The sequence below is a fragment of the Rhinolophus hipposideros genome (assembly GCF_964194185.1).
Source record: "Rhinolophus hipposideros genome assembly, chromosome: 17".
NCBI classification, from domain to species: Eukaryota; Metazoa; Chordata; class Mammalia; order Chiroptera; family Rhinolophidae; genus Rhinolophus; species Rhinolophus hipposideros.
The window spans coordinates 13,834,951-13,852,301 of NC_138063.1; the positions used below are offsets into that span (position 1 = coordinate 13,834,951).

Consider the following 17,351-nt stretch of genomic DNA (forward strand, 5'->3'; position numbering starts at 1 on the left):
GGAGCCCCATGTGAGGGTTGATGGAAATGGTTACCCTTTCGCCCCCATAACAATGATTAAAACCACAAGAACTTAATGTGTTTAGTATTTCAATGAGCATTGATTTATTAAATAACCAGTTAACATATTTGATAATATAGCCCATTTTATTATTGAAAACATCTCGAACCAGACTTTGACTTAGGCTAATTTTATTGCAGAGAAAGGGATTTTTTTTTCTTTATGATTTCTGTACATTGTTACAGAAAAACAGCATATTTGATTGAATCTGGTTATTTCGTTAATTGAAAAATATCATCACCAGATAAAGTCAATTATTAAATTCATCAGTAGGAATGACATTTGACTTAATTTTTTTTCTGTTACAGAAACTGCTGAAAATATAGGATTTGCTTGTGAACTGCTAACTGAAGACACCACTATCTGCTATGGGGAAGACATAAAGTAAGTAAAGGGCCTGCAGGATGAGAATATTTAGCAGCTCATTTTTATAAAGACTAGGTACAGTAAACACAGCAAATCTGGAGAAATGAGAGCTAGCGTGTCACTTCGGTTTCCTCACGTTGAAGTGAAGCAAGAGAACAGGCAGCTGCAAGTTATCATGGTTGTATCATGGCCTTATGTTGTCTGAAAACGTGAGGACTTTATTTGCCCTTCCTGGTGCCATTTTTCTCTATTCCTTAGAAGTCCTCAGTGCTTGTCTGCTGATAAAGGAAGTGGGCCTGTGACATCACTCAAAACTAATGTGAATTATATTCATGTATTGTCTTTTCTAGAAATTTTACCTTTTGAAAGGAAAAATAGAAGAAACTCCCCACCCCCCCACCCCCCAATCCTGCCTGAAAGGAAATGTTTGGGTGGGTGACATCTGTAGTCTTGCCTAGATTGGGCAGGCTGGATATTTCCATTCTTAGCTTACGCTGAAACACTTGTTTGCCCTAAGTCAGAGTTGCAGCAGATCTGGAAATGTGTAGGCAAAACGCCTGTCTTGTTATGAAGCAAAAATGTGCTGCTACACTGTTACCTGGATGTGTTTGCTGCTGGTTTGACCATTCCTTTTATCCCTGGAGAGGTTTCCTCTGACACCGCCCCCTGGCGGTCACAGGCCCAAATGAAGCTGTTAACAGATCCACTTGCCTCTGCTGGTGAGATGATGAAGGAATTGATGGTTGTTATTAGCCTTCTTTCTAATGATGATGATAGAACTTTTGCAAGTCCTTCCTGTATATTAGGCACTCTGCTAAATTAGACAAAATCAATAGCCTAATAATGTAAATAGATTAGTTCTGGTTGAATAGAGATACATAAACCATGCCTCTTTGTGCTTTTAGGTTTTGAAAAATAGCAATGGGTCAATACCTACTAATATGTTTACTTGTTTCTTGGTTTTAAGTAATTTAATTACCATATGGTTTTATTTCTTATAGGCGGGGGGCCTCAAATTCCTTGTCTGTCTTTTGAAAGTGTTGAAAATTGAGCCCTGAGCTAGATTAGAAGATAAAATGTATACAGGTAGCAAATTTTATTATCATGCTCTTACCTCAGTTTACCTTTATAGAGAGATGAGTCATCTTTCTAGATGATTCCTGAAAGGAAGATTCCTGTACAATGGTTTGAATGGGTAACTTCATATTTTTTCTATTCCAGCCTTGTAGTGATTTGTCTTGATCATTGTTTATTTTCAACTTGAAAATGCAAATTGAATTAATGTGAATAAAGGATAGTAGACACCTAAGCTTCTAGTGCAGAGGTTCTCAATCGGAGGCAATTTTGCCTTCTGTGGAACATCTGGCAATGTCTGGAGTCATCTTTGGTTGTCACAATGGGGTAGGAGAGGTACTATTGGCGTTTAGTGGGTAAAGTCCAGGGGTGCTGCTAAACATCCAGTGGACAGACACATACAACAAATAATTACCTGGCCCAAGATGTCAATAGTGTCAAGGTTGAGAAACTTGTTCTTGAAGTTGAAAAATAATGGCTGTGAGCGTGTAATGAAGAAAGCCCTGGGCGGAGAGTTAGGAGACCCAAGTCTTCATTCCAGTTTTCCCGTCGACTTGCTGCAGGCAAATCATATAATTTCTGAGGGCCTTGATTCCCTTATTTGTAATGTGAAGGAATTGGGTAAGATATTTACAGTCCTTTCCACTCCAAATTCCCATGACTCATTTTTCTACCACATGAATATGTTATATGTGGTCTTCTCAATAATGTGTTGATAGAAAGCATAGAGCATTTCTCAAGCAGACATAACTTTATGTGGAAATAAGCTTCTCTCTGCCAAACAGTAGCCTATAATACAGTAGGGTGCACCCCAGTATAAATCAGATTAAGGTTGTCTTCCTTCCGTTGCTTGTGAACACATTTTCCACCATACCTTCCTTTAGCTGGTTTTGGCAAATAATGAAGCACCAAGTACATGGTGCCCCCATGGTGGAGGAATTAAGACTTAGTAAGATTATATGTTACCCGTTAAAAAATGGGCAAAGAATTTGAGTAGACATTTCTCCAAGAAGGATACAGAAATGACCAAAAAGCATATGAAATGATGCTCAACATCACTAATAATTAGGGAAATACAAATTAAAACCACAATAAGATACCACCTCACACCCTTTAGGATGGCTACTTTCTAAAAAAACAGAACAGAACAAGTGTGGATAATGATATGAAATAATTGGGAATCTTGTGCCCTGCTGGGGGAGTGTAAAATGGTGCGGCCACTATGGAAAACAGTACAGTGGTTCCTCAAAAAAGTGACTTACCATATGATCCAGCAATCCCCCTTCTGGGTATAATCCCAAAAAACTGAAAGCAGGGACTTGAAGAGAATATTTACACACCCATGTTCATAGCAGCACTATTCACAATTGCCAGGAGGTGGACGCAAGCAAGCCCAGTGTCCACTGATGGGTGAAGGGATAAACAAAATGTGTTACATCCATACAATAGAATATTGTTCACCCTTCCAAGGGAAGTAAATTGTGACCCACGCCACAGCGGGAATGAATCTTGAGGACATTACGCTAAGTGAAATGAGCCAGTCACAGAAAGACAAGTACTGTCTGATTCCGTCTCTATATCTAGAGTGTTCAAATTCAAGCAAACAGAAAGTAGAATATTGGGTACCAGGGACTGGAGAGAGGGGGAAATGAGGAGTTATTTCACAGAGTTTCAGTTTTGAAAGACGAAAACATTCTGGCGACTGGTTATACAACAATGTGAATATACTCAATAGTACTGAACTGTGCACTCAGAAATAAAGATGAAAATATTTAGGTTGTGTTTTTACCACAATTTAAAAAAGAGGTTAAATGTCAAAATTTTCTCACAGTCCAGGGCCTATTCGTGGCCTTGTCCTGTAAACAGTGCAATTTCTTTTCTCCCAGCGCTCTTCTTAATACGAGGATGGAAAACCAGAGGAATAGAGGTGGAGTCTATGCAAAATTTGCACCCCCTGTGCACGAACCCTTTTTTCCTTCTGGCGGGAACCGGGCCCTAATCATCACTGGTTCTTGGTTGGTATGTATCATCAGTGTATCTGTGCCTTTGTCTCAAACTAAAGCGGTTCATTATGGACCAATCTGAGATGGTTTCCCATATTAACTGCCAACCTAAAAACCTCTTAGCCTATAAATGAAAGTTCAGTTTCCCAAGTTTTAAGACTTAACATTATATGATATATGAAAGGAATTATGCCAGACTGGTAACAGTGATGACACCTGGTTTATCGGTGAATGGATATTTTAAATTTTCTTTTTTGTACATTTTTGTATTTTCTAAATTTTTATAGTCCATATGTTTTCCACTCAATGATATAACCCAAGAATGATCCTTTGCATCAGCAAAATCTTGAGAATGGTACCCTTGATACAAAAACAAAAATGCGTGTAATGCTTTCCCTCTCTGATTTCCCAGAATGAAATTCTTCTCGAGAAAAAGACCAAGACAGGGAACATTCTGAAGCTGAAGTTCCCGAGGACAGAAGAAGAAAGACGAATTCGGACGCAAAGCAAAAGGAGGATGGAAGCTAGAAAAGAACAGCGGCAGAAGAACTTTGTTGACCTGGCCTGTGAGTGCAGTGCTGTCATCTGCTGCCGGGTCACCCCCAAGCAGAAGGCCATGGTGGTAGACCTGGTGAAGAGGTATAAGAAAGCCATCACACTGGCAATTGGAGACGGGGCGAATGACGTAAATATGATCAAAAGTGAGTCTTGTGCAGACAACCAGTGCGACTTGAATGGTTTGAGAAGAAATGGCAGGAACATTTCTGAGGAACATTTCTGAGGGTAGTTGTTTCAGATTTCATTGCTTAGGCTTTCATAAAGCAGCTGTTCAATAAAAGCACTCCACCATGCTACAGCGGTGACCCAGCCCTCAAAAAATGTACAGTTACCTCAGTAGGAGAGAGAAGGCATTACAGCGCTACTCACAGAATGCCACATGGAAGACGAGTTCCATATGGATGAATTTATCTTGTTTTCTTCTTTTACATGTGTTTGGTTTGGGAGAGTTTTTTCCTCTCCTTCTGCTTCTCCTATATTTCTTGAATGAGTTCTGTTAAAAATTCTGCTGAGCTCGGTATACACTATTGAACTCGGGTCTTTGTTTTGAGACTATTATTCTCCCTCCCCTAAGCACCTTTTTCTGGGGCTTCCTTCTTGCCTTTGGTAAATCTATTAGACCGTCACCACCGGGAGACCTGAAGTGAGCTCAGAGCCACACATTTGGCATTGAAGCCAAGTTCCAACACAGTCTCACCGCCCTCCTAACCTCCCTAGAGACTTCCAAAGTTCCTTTTGCTGGTTGGAGGACACTAGGTCCCCACAAATGACAGGATTCAGTCCCAGCATGCAGAAATACAGTTGTACCTGGTGTTAAAGCCAGTGGAACCAAACCCTCTTTACACATCTCAATCCTGGTCCTTTTTTATTCCTTATGTAAGGAACATCTTCTAATGAAAATGCCCAAACCAGGGAGACCTGAATACTTGTCCTCATCCTACTGCCAGTATGCCGTGTCAACTTGGGCTGTGCTATCTCAAAACAAGACAATTCTCTCCAATATCACCTCCAGTTTGGGGATGTTAAGATGACCTGTTACATGACTACACATGTGTATGCACGTCCTGTTGTGCTGGGTAACTTAAGGCAGAATGTATAACTAGTTCAGCCTATTTTGTAACTCACGTGTCTATCTTTCTTTTCTTAGAGTCTCTTCTCCTCCTTCTTGGTATATACTAAGAATATTCCAACTTTATCTTCCTCAACAGGAGTCCGCTGTATGATGATGTACGTCTCCTTGCTTTTTTATCATGTGTGTCTGTCACCACTGGCAGTTTAATTCCTCTCCACTGTGTTTTGTATGTGCTTGTCCTACCATGAAAATGTCATTTCTTGCTCTGAATTAGATTTCTTTGTAGCCAGCTCTAGCTTAGTTTCCATTATATACCCTGAACAGTAGCTGTGCCAAAAGGGCAAGGGACTCAGGCATTATTTTTATTGTTATAATGTAGACTTCTAGAACTTTGGGGGGATTACCTTGCAAATATACCATCTGGTTATATGACTTACACTTGAAAATGTTTTGTTCCTCTGACTTCACCAATTTATAGTGATTATATAGTGAAATGAATCACAAAAAGTCAACAAAGATAACCTTATAGAGACTTGTTTTTCTTAAGTTTTCTTAAGAATTTTATTAAGCTCTGTCACAGGCAAGTGCTTTTATATATAATCTATGGAGCATCCATTTGGGACAAAAATAAAGGAAACTCTGAGGTCTTCTTGGAAGTCAGTAGCCTTATGCAAGTATTGTTAGTGCCTGTTTGTACTTTGTAAAAAGTGTTATCTCTTTCAACTGCACCAAGAACTGCATACATAAAAAAAAAAACTTCTTTATAAAGAAGTAGAGTGAAATGTAAATGTCAAGAAAAATCTGACCATTTGCTAACAAATGTCATGGTCAGCAGTGCAGTCCAGTGGAAGTGGAGGGAATTGCAACCCACCATGTTTTTGCCCCTAGCAAGGATCCAAGGACTCTCACAGGCTGCCCTCTCCCTCTTTTGTACCTAAAGATGTCTACTGGCTGATGGTTGTTATTTTTTCTTGGCCCTGAGAATGAACACGCAGCGTGAGGGAAATGAGGTAGAGGCAGAAAGCCTTGAGGAAATGATTAGTTTGTTAAGGAATTATGAAGGAGCCCGCTGGTGAGGCATTCGAAACCACATTTGGAATTTCAGGAAAACCAGGTGCCTATATTTAGATTTTAGGGAAAAAACCAGTGTGGCCTTATGAAGCACATCTGTTCGTTGCCTGGAATCACGGTGAATCATTTCCCATAATGTCCTGGGTCTGCTGAGCAGAAAGGCTGGATTGGATTCCAGAGCCTGTGGCAGGCATGCCCCTTCCTCAGTTCCAACACAATCTCAACATTTCCCTCTGCTGCTTGTTCAGAAAAGACCGCCTTGGTTTGGTAGGAAGGAGCAGTTTGGCAATCATCAGTGATCATCAGAACTATTTGTGTGTTTTCAAAGAGGTCATAAATATTGAACAAGATGCAAGTCTATTTTTTAGAATTACAAAGTGTTGCTGAACGCTTAGGTTTGGACAAGTCACTACATTTTGAATTTGCCAGACCTTGTGTTTCGCAAATGGGGTGGGATTTTCGGAGCTGCTTTTAGTTGGAAGCTCTGCTGAGTTGGCAGTCACTTCTTAGGGTCTGAGTCATAGGACATGTTCTCCAAACATATGTTCTCTAAATGATCTCATTATCTGTCTTCACTTTCATGACTTCTAAGACTGAGAAAAAATTTGCAATTCTCTAAGCTGAATGTGATTTGACTTTGGGAAGAATGGAGAAGATTGTGACTCATTTTTATCCATTCTAGAAACCTTCCCCCGAGCAAAAAAAAAAAAAAAAAAGAAATGTGTCTTAAGGTCGTGGTAGGCCTTGAATAAGCCTTTGAAATTTTAATAGTGTCTTAGTTAAAACTTTTTTCTTATTTGGGAGGTGGGGGAAATATTGGGGAACAGTGTGTTTCTCCAGGGCCCATCAGCTCCAAGTCATTGTCCTTCAATCTAGTTGTGGAGGGCACAGCTCAGCTCCAAGTCCAGTCGCCCGTTTTCAATCTTAGTTGCAGGGGTCGCAACTAAGCCCACAATCCCATGCGGGAGTTGAACCGACAACCTTGTTGAGAGCTCGCCCTCTAACCAGCTGAGCCATCTGGCTGCCCCTCTGGAAGCTCAATGGCAGCTCGTTGTCTTCAATCTAGTTGTGGAGGGCGCAGCTCATTGGCCCATGTGGGAATCAACCAGCAACGCTGTTGTTCAGAGCTCGCACTCTAACCTACTGAGTCATCCAGCCGCCCAGAACGCTTTTGATTATATGTGTTGGAGAACTAAAGTTAGCTTAAGACAAAAAGAAATTTATTTTAAAAGATACATAGATGTCTCAGGCTGCCCAAAAAGCGAGGCCTCAGAGCATACTAGAACCAGGACCTAGAGCTTCAGCAGAAACCCAATGTCTGCCTGTCTGTCTCTCCCTCTCTCTAGATTATGTCTCTGCCCTTTAGAACCCCTCAGAAATAAATCTATCCATCTCACACCTCAGGAATTTATATGTTAAAGTTTCAAGCACAAACATACCCAAATCCTAATTCCAAATGCCAAGAGAGAGACTGATTGGCCCAGGTTGAGTTTTCTACCAGTCAGGGCGCAGGACAGGAATCAGATGCCTCGAAGTACTTTTAAGCAGGAAGTGATTAATACAGGGGACTGGATACTCCTACAAGCTCGGCTGGACTGCAGAAGCAGAGTCTGGGCTGAGTGTCTAACATCTCGATCACTCACTAGCAGAAATTCTAGCTTTGAGGGTCTTCAGAAGAGCTTTTCACTTGAGAAGCCTTTGCAGGTGTCTGCCAACGTCTGGCAGCTAGAAAATGGCATTTCTGTTGTAGAAACGCCAAAAAGGGAAGTGATGCTGGGCTTCAATTCACTTCTGCTTCCAAGTATCAAGTGGATCACAACAGTGGAACTTAACTCACAAAGAGAACCTAGCTGCAAGAGAGTATGGGCAATGCAGGGATTTTATTTGCGGTCCCATGTCTCCAATTAGAACAGGGTGGAATGAAAGTCGAGAACCTGTTCACAGTATCTACCATTGATTACGTATCTGCCTATGGCTGACTCAGTGTGGCCAGACAGGCATGGGCAGACTAGCACACCTGGGTGCCTGGGGCTCACCCTGTGGGTGGGAAGGATGGCTTATGAGCTGACCAGATAATCTGAATAGAATCCTCACCCACCTGAGAGCCTTTCACAAATATTTATGGTGGCCCAATCACATGTTTAGCAACTTTACCTCTGATTTTGAGTTGAGTTCAGAAGCTGCGGTGGGGGGTGGTGAGCAAGAGTTTTCATTCTTTATTGCTCTATGAATGTCTGTTTTTTGTTTTGCTATGGAAAGACGTTGTCATCTCAATGTTCTACCTTATAATCGGCCTATGATTCACAGTATCTTCTCCCTCTGCCCCATAGCTGCCCACATTGGTGTTGGAATAAGTGGACAAGAAGGCATGCAAGCCGTCATGTCAAGTGACTATTCCTTTGCTCAGTTCAGATACCTGCAGAGATTGCTGTTGGTGCATGGCCGGTGGTCTTACATAAGGATGTGCAAGTTCCTACGATACTTCTTTTATAAAAACTTTGCATTTACTCTGGTTCATTTCTGGTACTCCTTCTTCAATGGGTACTCTGCACAGGTAATATAACATCATCATCATTATTTATTTGATTTGCAGTTTTGGTGTTCTCTTCACTGCTGAGGCACAGATTAAGATTATGGATTACTTTTCTAAAATGTTTCTGGTGCTTTATAAGCTGGAGTTTTTCCCTGGTCTATCGGGTTTTTGTTTGTGTCTCTGCCTTCAACTTAGAGTTTCTTCTAAGTCACCTTGCCATGAAGAATAGTGATAAGAAATTGTTCAACTTTGAAGGCATAAAATTATACCATGACCAAAGCTAAAGGCATAATATAAATTTTAGATAATCAATTATCATGTCTCCATTTGTTCTGGGGTTTTAGTTTTTGCTGAAACAGGCATGGTGGACATATCTAATATGTTAAATTGTTGACACAGCAGAAAATTATCATTAGAAAAAATGAACCTAAGTCAGTGTCCATGGTTGGCCAAACCTCTCTGATGCTATGCCACAGACAAATGGTTATGAGAGGGTCCTCAGAACAGGGCCAGGAGTGACCTTGAGCAGGGCCGGGGGCCTTCTTCCTGTTTCCGTGCTGGGCTGTATATAAGTGCTGGTGCTGAGTAAGCCCACTTCCTCCAGCCCACCCTGAGGACAGGTGTGCGCACAGGCTTAGTCACCCCTTTCAGAAGCACAGTTCTTACATCTGGTCCGATTCTGCCTTACAAAATGTTTGAATGAAAATGCTGGACTTGCAAGACAAATGAAAATTTAATGGTATCTATGTGCTTTTGGGCCAGTTGCATGTATTCAAATTCATTAATTAAGGGACATAAAAAGGATGAACACCGACTCGATTTCCAGCTTTATTCCAATAGAAGACTTTTTCCAAAAACTTTCTGGGGTACATCCCCCACTTACTTAAGGGGAAATTTCATTTCTGCAGAATGGTCTTTGATTCTGCCCATTCCATAGAAACAAACTCACACCTTCTGTAAGCGTACAGGAGCGGTGTTTACTCTGGCAGGAAAAGGCCCTGCTCAGCCTGGGGGACATTCCTGCTTTGAGAGAGCAGATGAATGCATGCCAACGATGTTTCTTGCTTAGTGACGCAGCCAGTCTGTCATCTCCTCACAGATTGCATATGAAGACTGGTTCATCACCCTCTACAACGTGCTGTACTCCAGCTTGCCCGTGCTGCTCATGGGGCTGCTCGACCAGGTAGGAGCCCTGTGCTGACAGGGATGTTCTGGACAGACTGAGCATCTCGTGGAGTTCAAAGCAAATATTTAAATGCATTCCTTTGCTTTTCACTTCGTCTGAGTAAGTCTCATTATAGGTCTGTTGTCTAGCAACAAGAGTAAGTGCTGTGCTTCTTGTTTTGTAGTAATAGGATTTCTGTGTCTGGGTTGAATGCATTGACAAAAGTTTATCATCTTCCTTCTGAACACTAAGACTCTTGATAAGACACTTGACAGTAATTAATTATAACTCACTCATTTTAAAAGTAAATTATCTTAACCCTTTCCAAAACTTAGGTGTTTAATTCCCAAATTAGTCCACCTTCTATCTAGCAGTACTTCTGAGAAGGTGCTTTCATGCATAAAAAGAATAACTTGGAATTAACTCATCAACTTGTATGTGAACACACTTTCCCAAAGAATTAGGGAAAGATAGCCTCCCTACATTTTTCGACATAACTTATTTGCTTTCTCTCCATAAATAGCAAAATAATACACTTCTCCCTAGTCCCTCTGTGATGAAATATCAAATAATGGTGGACTAAAGTAATGAGGTTGCCCTCCGTCCACTGAAACTGTTCAGGACTTATCTTGTTTGGCCTTTGCCTTCCTACAACTTAACAAGTCGAAACTCTTTGTGACATAAAAGCTGTAACATTTCTCGGAGTTCTTTGATTCCTGATGGATGGTACACAGCTCTAATTGTATTTTCCCTTTCAGGATGTGAGTGACAAACTGAGTCTGCGGTTCCCTGGGTTATATGTAGTGGGACAAAGAGACTTACTGTTCAACTATAAGAAATTCTTCATAAGCTTGCTGCATGGGATCTTAACATCGATGATTCTCTTCTTCATACCTCTTGGAGCTTACCTACAAACCATGGGACAGGATGGAGAGGCGCCGTCAGACTACCAATCTTTTGCTGTCACAATTGCCTCTGCTCTCGTAATAACAGTCAATTTCCAGGTATGTGGGTTTAGTCACCTCTTTTCAGTATCTGTTAGTACGTGTATTTCTGTACATAGGCCAGCGTGCACATCCACCTGGTACCCCCTCTCCCTCTAACTGAGCCTCTACCACTTTACAAAATATGAATGCTCTTTTTACCCCTTAAAAGCAAGCACATTTCCTATTTCTTGCCTGAGCCAAAGGTAGTTTCTGATTGTTCAGTATTCAAGCCAAATCATGCCTAAATTGCTGAATTCTATTTTCAGAATCCTTGGACTTTTTATTTCTTGTTAACTCCCCAAAAATGAGTGCTCTGTTTTTCTCTGGTTTCCCAACAGATTGGCTTGGATACTTCTTATTGGACTTTTGTGAATGCATTTTCAATTTTTGGAAGCATTGCCTTATATTTTGGCATCATGTTTGACTTTCATAGTGCTGGAATACATGTTCTCTTTCCATCTGCATTTCAATTTACAGGTTGGTATAGTCTAAATTCCAAAAATAAATGTCCAGAAAAATATTAGAATCTGATACAACTTCTGGGTAAGGAAAAACACAAACTGTAAATGATTGCTAGTGAATGTTAATATGCTGCGTGGAAAATGAATGGATGGTGGTGGTGGGTTGGAAAGGTGGTACCATGATGGGAGGAAAGCAAATTGAAACAAATGTAGTTGTGTATCTGTTAAGTTAGATAATGCTGCTCTCATCCGACACCCCCCCCCCACACACACACACCATAAAACCTAATATTGGTAGGTTATTGGTAAATTTAGAACACATGTATTGCTGGGAGCATTATAATATAGTTTAGTTGTTCCAAAACACTCTTTGGAAATACATAACTATAAAATTTTCTGTAATTTATTTCCACTTGGGGAAAATAAGATAACACACCAAATTTGGGGAAGGTAATCTGTATAAAGATCGCACCACAACATTTCTAATTGTTTTTTAAAAATGGAAATAAGCCAAAGACCTAAGAATATCCAATTAGCTATGAATCCTATATGATAGAATTCTAGAACTCAAAAGTGGGCTACATCATTGAAGATATGTATGCAGAGCAGTAAGTAAACTTATAAAAAAAAACTATATATGACAAATTGACAAATGCTAGAATGAATTTGAGCTGATAAATATATTATAAATAAATGTCATGAATTGGAATTTATGAACTTATTTTTAATAGAATAGCTTGGATTCACAATGGGAAAAATAAATCCCCATAAACTTGTTTCCCTATAAAAGATTAGTGTTTTGTTTTGTTTTTTACGACCAGTTGTTGGGTTGTAAAAGATAGTTGCTATGGTAACTCTTTTCTTCTTGGGGTTGAGCTCGTTTTTTTTATTATTGCGTTTTTCTTTACTGAGTCTGTTTTAAAATTTTGGTAGTCAGTGACTTAGCCTATTCACATTGGGCATGGTTTTTAAACCCATACACATTTAGCAGTGTAAAAACAACATTTAAAAAATAAAGACCATTTTTAGAAACTCCTAAGTACAGAAAATATTGTGACAAATTTGGCTCTAGTTTTAAAATTAAGTAGTATGTATGATTACCTGATTGCATTATAGACTGAATTATTACTTCCTCTGACGTAAACTAGAAGCTGAATTGCAGTGGGAAATGCCTGGTTCTTGTCAGATGGATGTGGGTCTTAAAATTCAGGAGTTGCCATAGCTGGTTCTCTTACCTTGTGCCAATTACTTCTTCACGACTCAATTTCCTTACATGGTAAAGAGGGTAATACTCTTCACTCTGAACTGATAACATGGCACGATCTGTATTACACACCTAGTACAAAGCCTATCACACAAATGGCAGTGCCAGTTGTTAATATTTGGAGTTTCAAACCAAAACTATAAATTGGAAAATGCTTTTATAAGTTCCTGAAAAAATTCAGAAGTACACATTGCCTAATTTTGCATTTTTAATCAATGCAATGTTAACCAATGCACTTTTATGCTTACTTGTTTGCTTGTGTATATTTGCCTTGTTCTAAAGAATTTACCTTCGAAATTTTGCTTTGCTTAATCCGATTTTAAAATGTTCATGTCTTGAGCAGTGAAGGGGATGTTTTGGGAGGACAATCTCATTGTAAAACTTTACCGTAGATAATCAATCCATTTATGGATTGTGGACTAGGAATATGCCCTTGGGATGAAAGGACCCCTGTGATTCATTCTCCATGTTTCTTTCAGGCACAGCTTCAAATGCTCTAAGACAGCCATACATTTGGTTGACCATCATTTTGACTGTTGCAGTGTGCTTACTGCCCGTGGTTGCCATCCGTTTCTTGTCAATGACCATTTGGCCGTCAGAAAGTGATAAGGTATAGAAAAACAGTTCCTCTCCTAACTGGGAGCCCCTCACAGAAATCGAAAAAAGCATTTCCCAAAAGCAGCTTTCCTGCAAAATTCAAGGCTCTTGGGAAATTTGGTATGAACTTTTACGAGTACTACTTTCTTTAATTCCATCTTGCAAATAAGTCCTTGGGGATTGTCATTTTTGTTTGCTTGCTTGTTATTACAAAAATTATCAAACATAAAGAGGGAGAATAGTATAGAACTCCCATATATCTATCCTCTCAATTTAACAATTACACTATTAACATTTTGCCATGCAAATAGTTTGGGGTTTTTTTCCCTTCATTTTCGTCACTTCTTGTAGCAGGATCCTTTGAGATACAAATAACAGAAAGCTGTGGCTCAAAATGGTTCCATACTAATGTACCAATCACCGAAACTCACACAATAATTAGCAGGCTCTTTTGATGAGCAACTTAATGTCATCAAAAAGGACTGGGGTTCTTTCCATCTGTCCCCTCTGCTGTCTTCATTATTAGCTTCATCTTGCTGCCCAACAACAGCTCTATGGCAGTTCCGGGCATTGCATCCTGACATGTCAATGTCCATGGGAAGATAGACTGATTTTATCACTTTCCCTTATTCTATCGCAGGAGCCTCAGAACTTTTCATGGAAGGGCCCAACACACTTCCATCCAGTCGCAAAGCCAGAATTAGGTCACAGGCACATTCCTGGCTTGGTAGCAGGCAAGGGAAACCCATCAGTTCCACCCCTGGGAGTGGTGTCCACATCCTTGGGGGAATGTGGCAGTGTGGAGGAGGGGTGACCTGAATACACTCAGTTTCCATCCATCAGAAAGAAGAGTAGGTGGTAGGGGAGCACGCTGCAGTATACCCTAGATCTCCCCTTTCCATTGATCAGTGTATGCAATAGCAACAAGGGACATTTTTCTCCTGAGCTTGAACCATTCTGATTTAAGGCTTGGAAAGAACACGAGCTTCCCCACTTTCTAGCTCCGAGACCCTCACGTCTCCTCTCTGCCTCCATTGCCTCCTCTACAAAGTGATGCCCGCCTCCACATGGTGGGGGAAAGCCTAGGATACCGTGCCCCGTGAGTGGTTGGTTGCTCCTCTGCCCTCACAGACCTTCCCTTCCCTTCCCTCAGCCAGTTCTTTTCAGCTCTGTCCCATCTCTCTCCCGTCTGTAGATTCAGAAGCATCGCAAGCGGTTAAAAGCCGAGGAGCAGTGGAAGCGGCGGCCCAACGTGTTCCGCCGTGGCGTGTCCTCGCGGCGCTCGGCCTACGCGTTCTCCCACCAGCGGGGCTATGCGGACCTCATCTCCTCCGGGCGCAGCCTCCGCAAGAAGCGCTCTCCCCTGGATGCCATCATCGCCGACGGGACAGCGGAGTACAGGCGAACTGTGGAGAGCTGAAGCCCTGGCCTCAAACGGGCCTGCAGCGCAACAATCACACAGAGGAAATGTCTATTTTTTTAATGAAACTCTCAGGTCTATTTTTTTAAAAATTGAATTTGTCGCAGGATGTTGAAGACATAACCTTGATTAACAAAGTGACTCCTTGGGTTGGACTATGAAGCAATAGCAAAGCCAAGAATACCTTTTTCAAAGTCCTGTTATTCAACTGTTGATGTTCATGGTGATTCAAAGGGAACGTTTTAACCTAGTCTGCATCTAGGACAACAGAATTAGAAAACGTCTTATATTTCAATTCCAATGGTAGTGCATTATAAAATCACAATTAGATTTTCCAGTCTGGGATCTGCAACACAAATTTCCCAGAAGCTCCCTTTTTCCCCTGTAGGCCACCTTTTAACAAAAGATCTTTTGTTTATGATGGTAATGAGAAAAGATTCGGGAACATTCATCACCTGGAAGCTAAGGAGTCCCGTGGTTTTTTTCAGAGTTGACAGTGGGTTATGTGATTCACGTTCCCATATTGCTTTAATAATTCGGTTCAATCAAGGACTATTACTTCCAATTTCCTAAGTACAAGGTTTCAGTCTGTTTCAGTTTACTATGAGGTTAAAATAGCACATTACATACGTTTACTCTTCCTCTCGAATATTATTTTAGCCACTTCCCTGTAGTAGCAGGTGAGTTTATTCCCTACTGTCATTAAAAATGCATTTAAGTATTTATGGGCTTTTTAAAAAAAGTTTTTTAAAACTGAGGACATCAGTGATAAATTGCAGAATATTTTGCAAAGCTTTCTTTTGAAAAGCAAACTTTGTGCCTGCCTATGTGTAAAGTATTTTATAAGGGACTCGAACAGAGACCTCACTCTTCTTCACTTGTGCTATGCCTTGCGAAAAAACTGTTTGTTGGCAGCCACATTTCTAAGACTGAGGCAGAAGTTATTTTTCCAGAGGCTTTTCTCATTCTGTGTCTTTCACACAGTTTCCATATTTCAGTGAAGACGTAGAAGTGTTTTCAGTAACTCTTTTCTTTACCATCAGGCTGCGAATGTTCACAATATCTGTCCTATTGAATTCCTATGAGGAAATCTCAGCATGTACATAGTTCATTTTCTAGGTATGATAAAAGAATGTATGGCTCTTTATGGACGCAAATTTCTGAAAGTTTACAACTTTATCTTGTAAATAAGAACAATTGTAAGTTGTTTTTGTGTGTAAAGAAAATTTAGCTTGTGTAATTCTGTCAGTTTCAGATTTCTCTCCCGTTTTGCGAATTGTGGGAAAGGTCGACAATGCAAATGTGTCAAAGACTTACATTGCTGGGTGCAATATTAATAATTTTAAAATGCAAATTGCTTTCGATAAATTATTTCTACATTCTGTAAATCTGAGATTTAATGTATATTTTTGTTTAAAAAATAAATGCTTTAGTAAAATCTTTGGAAAGTATAATCTTTAAAAATATAAGTTGGGTTATTTATTCTTTTATTTCAGAGTTGTATATATGACATAGGAATCTAGGCCTGCAGGGTTTCTAAAGGAATTTAGGGGTCCTCTGGTGATGAGAAATAAAGTTAGGGGCAGGGTACTGTGTGTCACGGGAGAAATGACTGGGAAAAGGTGGTCAGATTTCAAAGGCTGGTGATACGGATTTATAGTTGGTAAGATCGATTGTGTCCAGGAAGAGTGCATCTTCGGGTACTTACATAGATAAGGGACACTTTTTCCAAATGACCTCAACTTTTTGGAACAAGACTAAGAACAAAGGTAACCCTTGACCAACAGTAGGGGCTGGGAAGTGAGCACGTAAGTCTAGAATGACATGGTGAGAACTAGCAGGAAAAGGAACAAAAGGGAATTGGTAAGGAAAGGGAAAGGCAGGAAAGCAGGTGAGGAGGAGGTGACAGACCCGAGGCTTCAGGTTGGGGGAGAGCCGAGTCTGCTGACTTATAAGCAGCAGTCTGACTTGTAAGACTGTCAGCTCCTGGAGAGTAAGGGAGATGAGACTATGCGACAGAGAAGATGGTTCTCTGTAGGAAGACTGCGACGGGGGGCTTCTTTGGGAAGCACAATTAGCAGCTGGTGATGAGACAGTATCAGTCTGGGGGTGCTTTTTAAGGTGGGAAACAGTAACGCCTTCCCTTGCTATTCCACAGTTGACAGCCTGCTTCTGGAGAATGTCATGTCTACAATCGGGGCGATCCCTTCAAACCGGGGGAGGACAGATTAGAAGTGGTATGAGAAAAAGTTCTGAGCAGCCCCCTGGGAGATAGTCTATAGAAAAAACATGAAAGGCCACTTTTTTTTTTTCCTGGGAGGTACGAATATATGTAAATTGTGTGAGAAGTAAATGTTTTTAACCAAAGAGCACCACCTAAAGGTTCTTACTGAGGTTCAGTACCCAAAACAGTCTGTTCAGTAATGATATTGAGGGAGATAAAATGGTTCCTAAGAGATTCCAATGTGACAGCAAAACGTACTCTAATGGAATCTAAATACATTCTAACAGTTGGTGCATTTCTGTGATGCGATAGAAAGCTTAGGAAAATTGCAAGACAGCTCCGAAAAGTCCTGTCAGGATCTGTTAGGAAGTTATGGCTGCCATAAATACAAAAAGGCCTGTCAAAACACTGAAAGGGAAACAAAGCATATCAGGGAGAAGGGGAGGTTGGGACCTTTAAACCTAAACACTGTAAAAATGACCTTCTTGACTGGAATA

General features: G+C 40.5%; 1 protein-coding gene across 1 annotated transcript in view; it reads left to right on the forward strand.

Moving 5' to 3' along the window:
- ATP8B1 (ATPase phospholipid transporting 8B1) overlaps nt 1-16,089 on the forward strand; it is a 114,345-nt gene extending 98,256 nt beyond the window's left edge. The window contains exons 20-28 of the mRNA XM_081078402.1: nt 369-444; nt 3,387-3,519; nt 3,916-4,204; nt 8,535-8,758; nt 9,837-9,920; nt 10,661-10,906; nt 11,227-11,365; nt 13,093-13,223; nt 14,406-16,089. Coding sequence (XP_080934528.1) covers nt 369-444; nt 3,387-3,519; nt 3,916-4,204; nt 8,535-8,758; nt 9,837-9,920; nt 10,661-10,906; nt 11,227-11,365; nt 13,093-13,223; nt 14,406-14,630 — 1,547 coding nt within the window. The 3' untranslated portion in view covers nt 14,631-16,089. The remainder of the gene's footprint in view (nt 1-368; nt 445-3,386; nt 3,520-3,915; nt 4,205-8,534; nt 8,759-9,836; nt 9,921-10,660; nt 10,907-11,226; nt 11,366-13,092; nt 13,224-14,405) is intronic.
- Nucleotides 16,090-17,351: the final 1,262 nt, after the last annotated feature.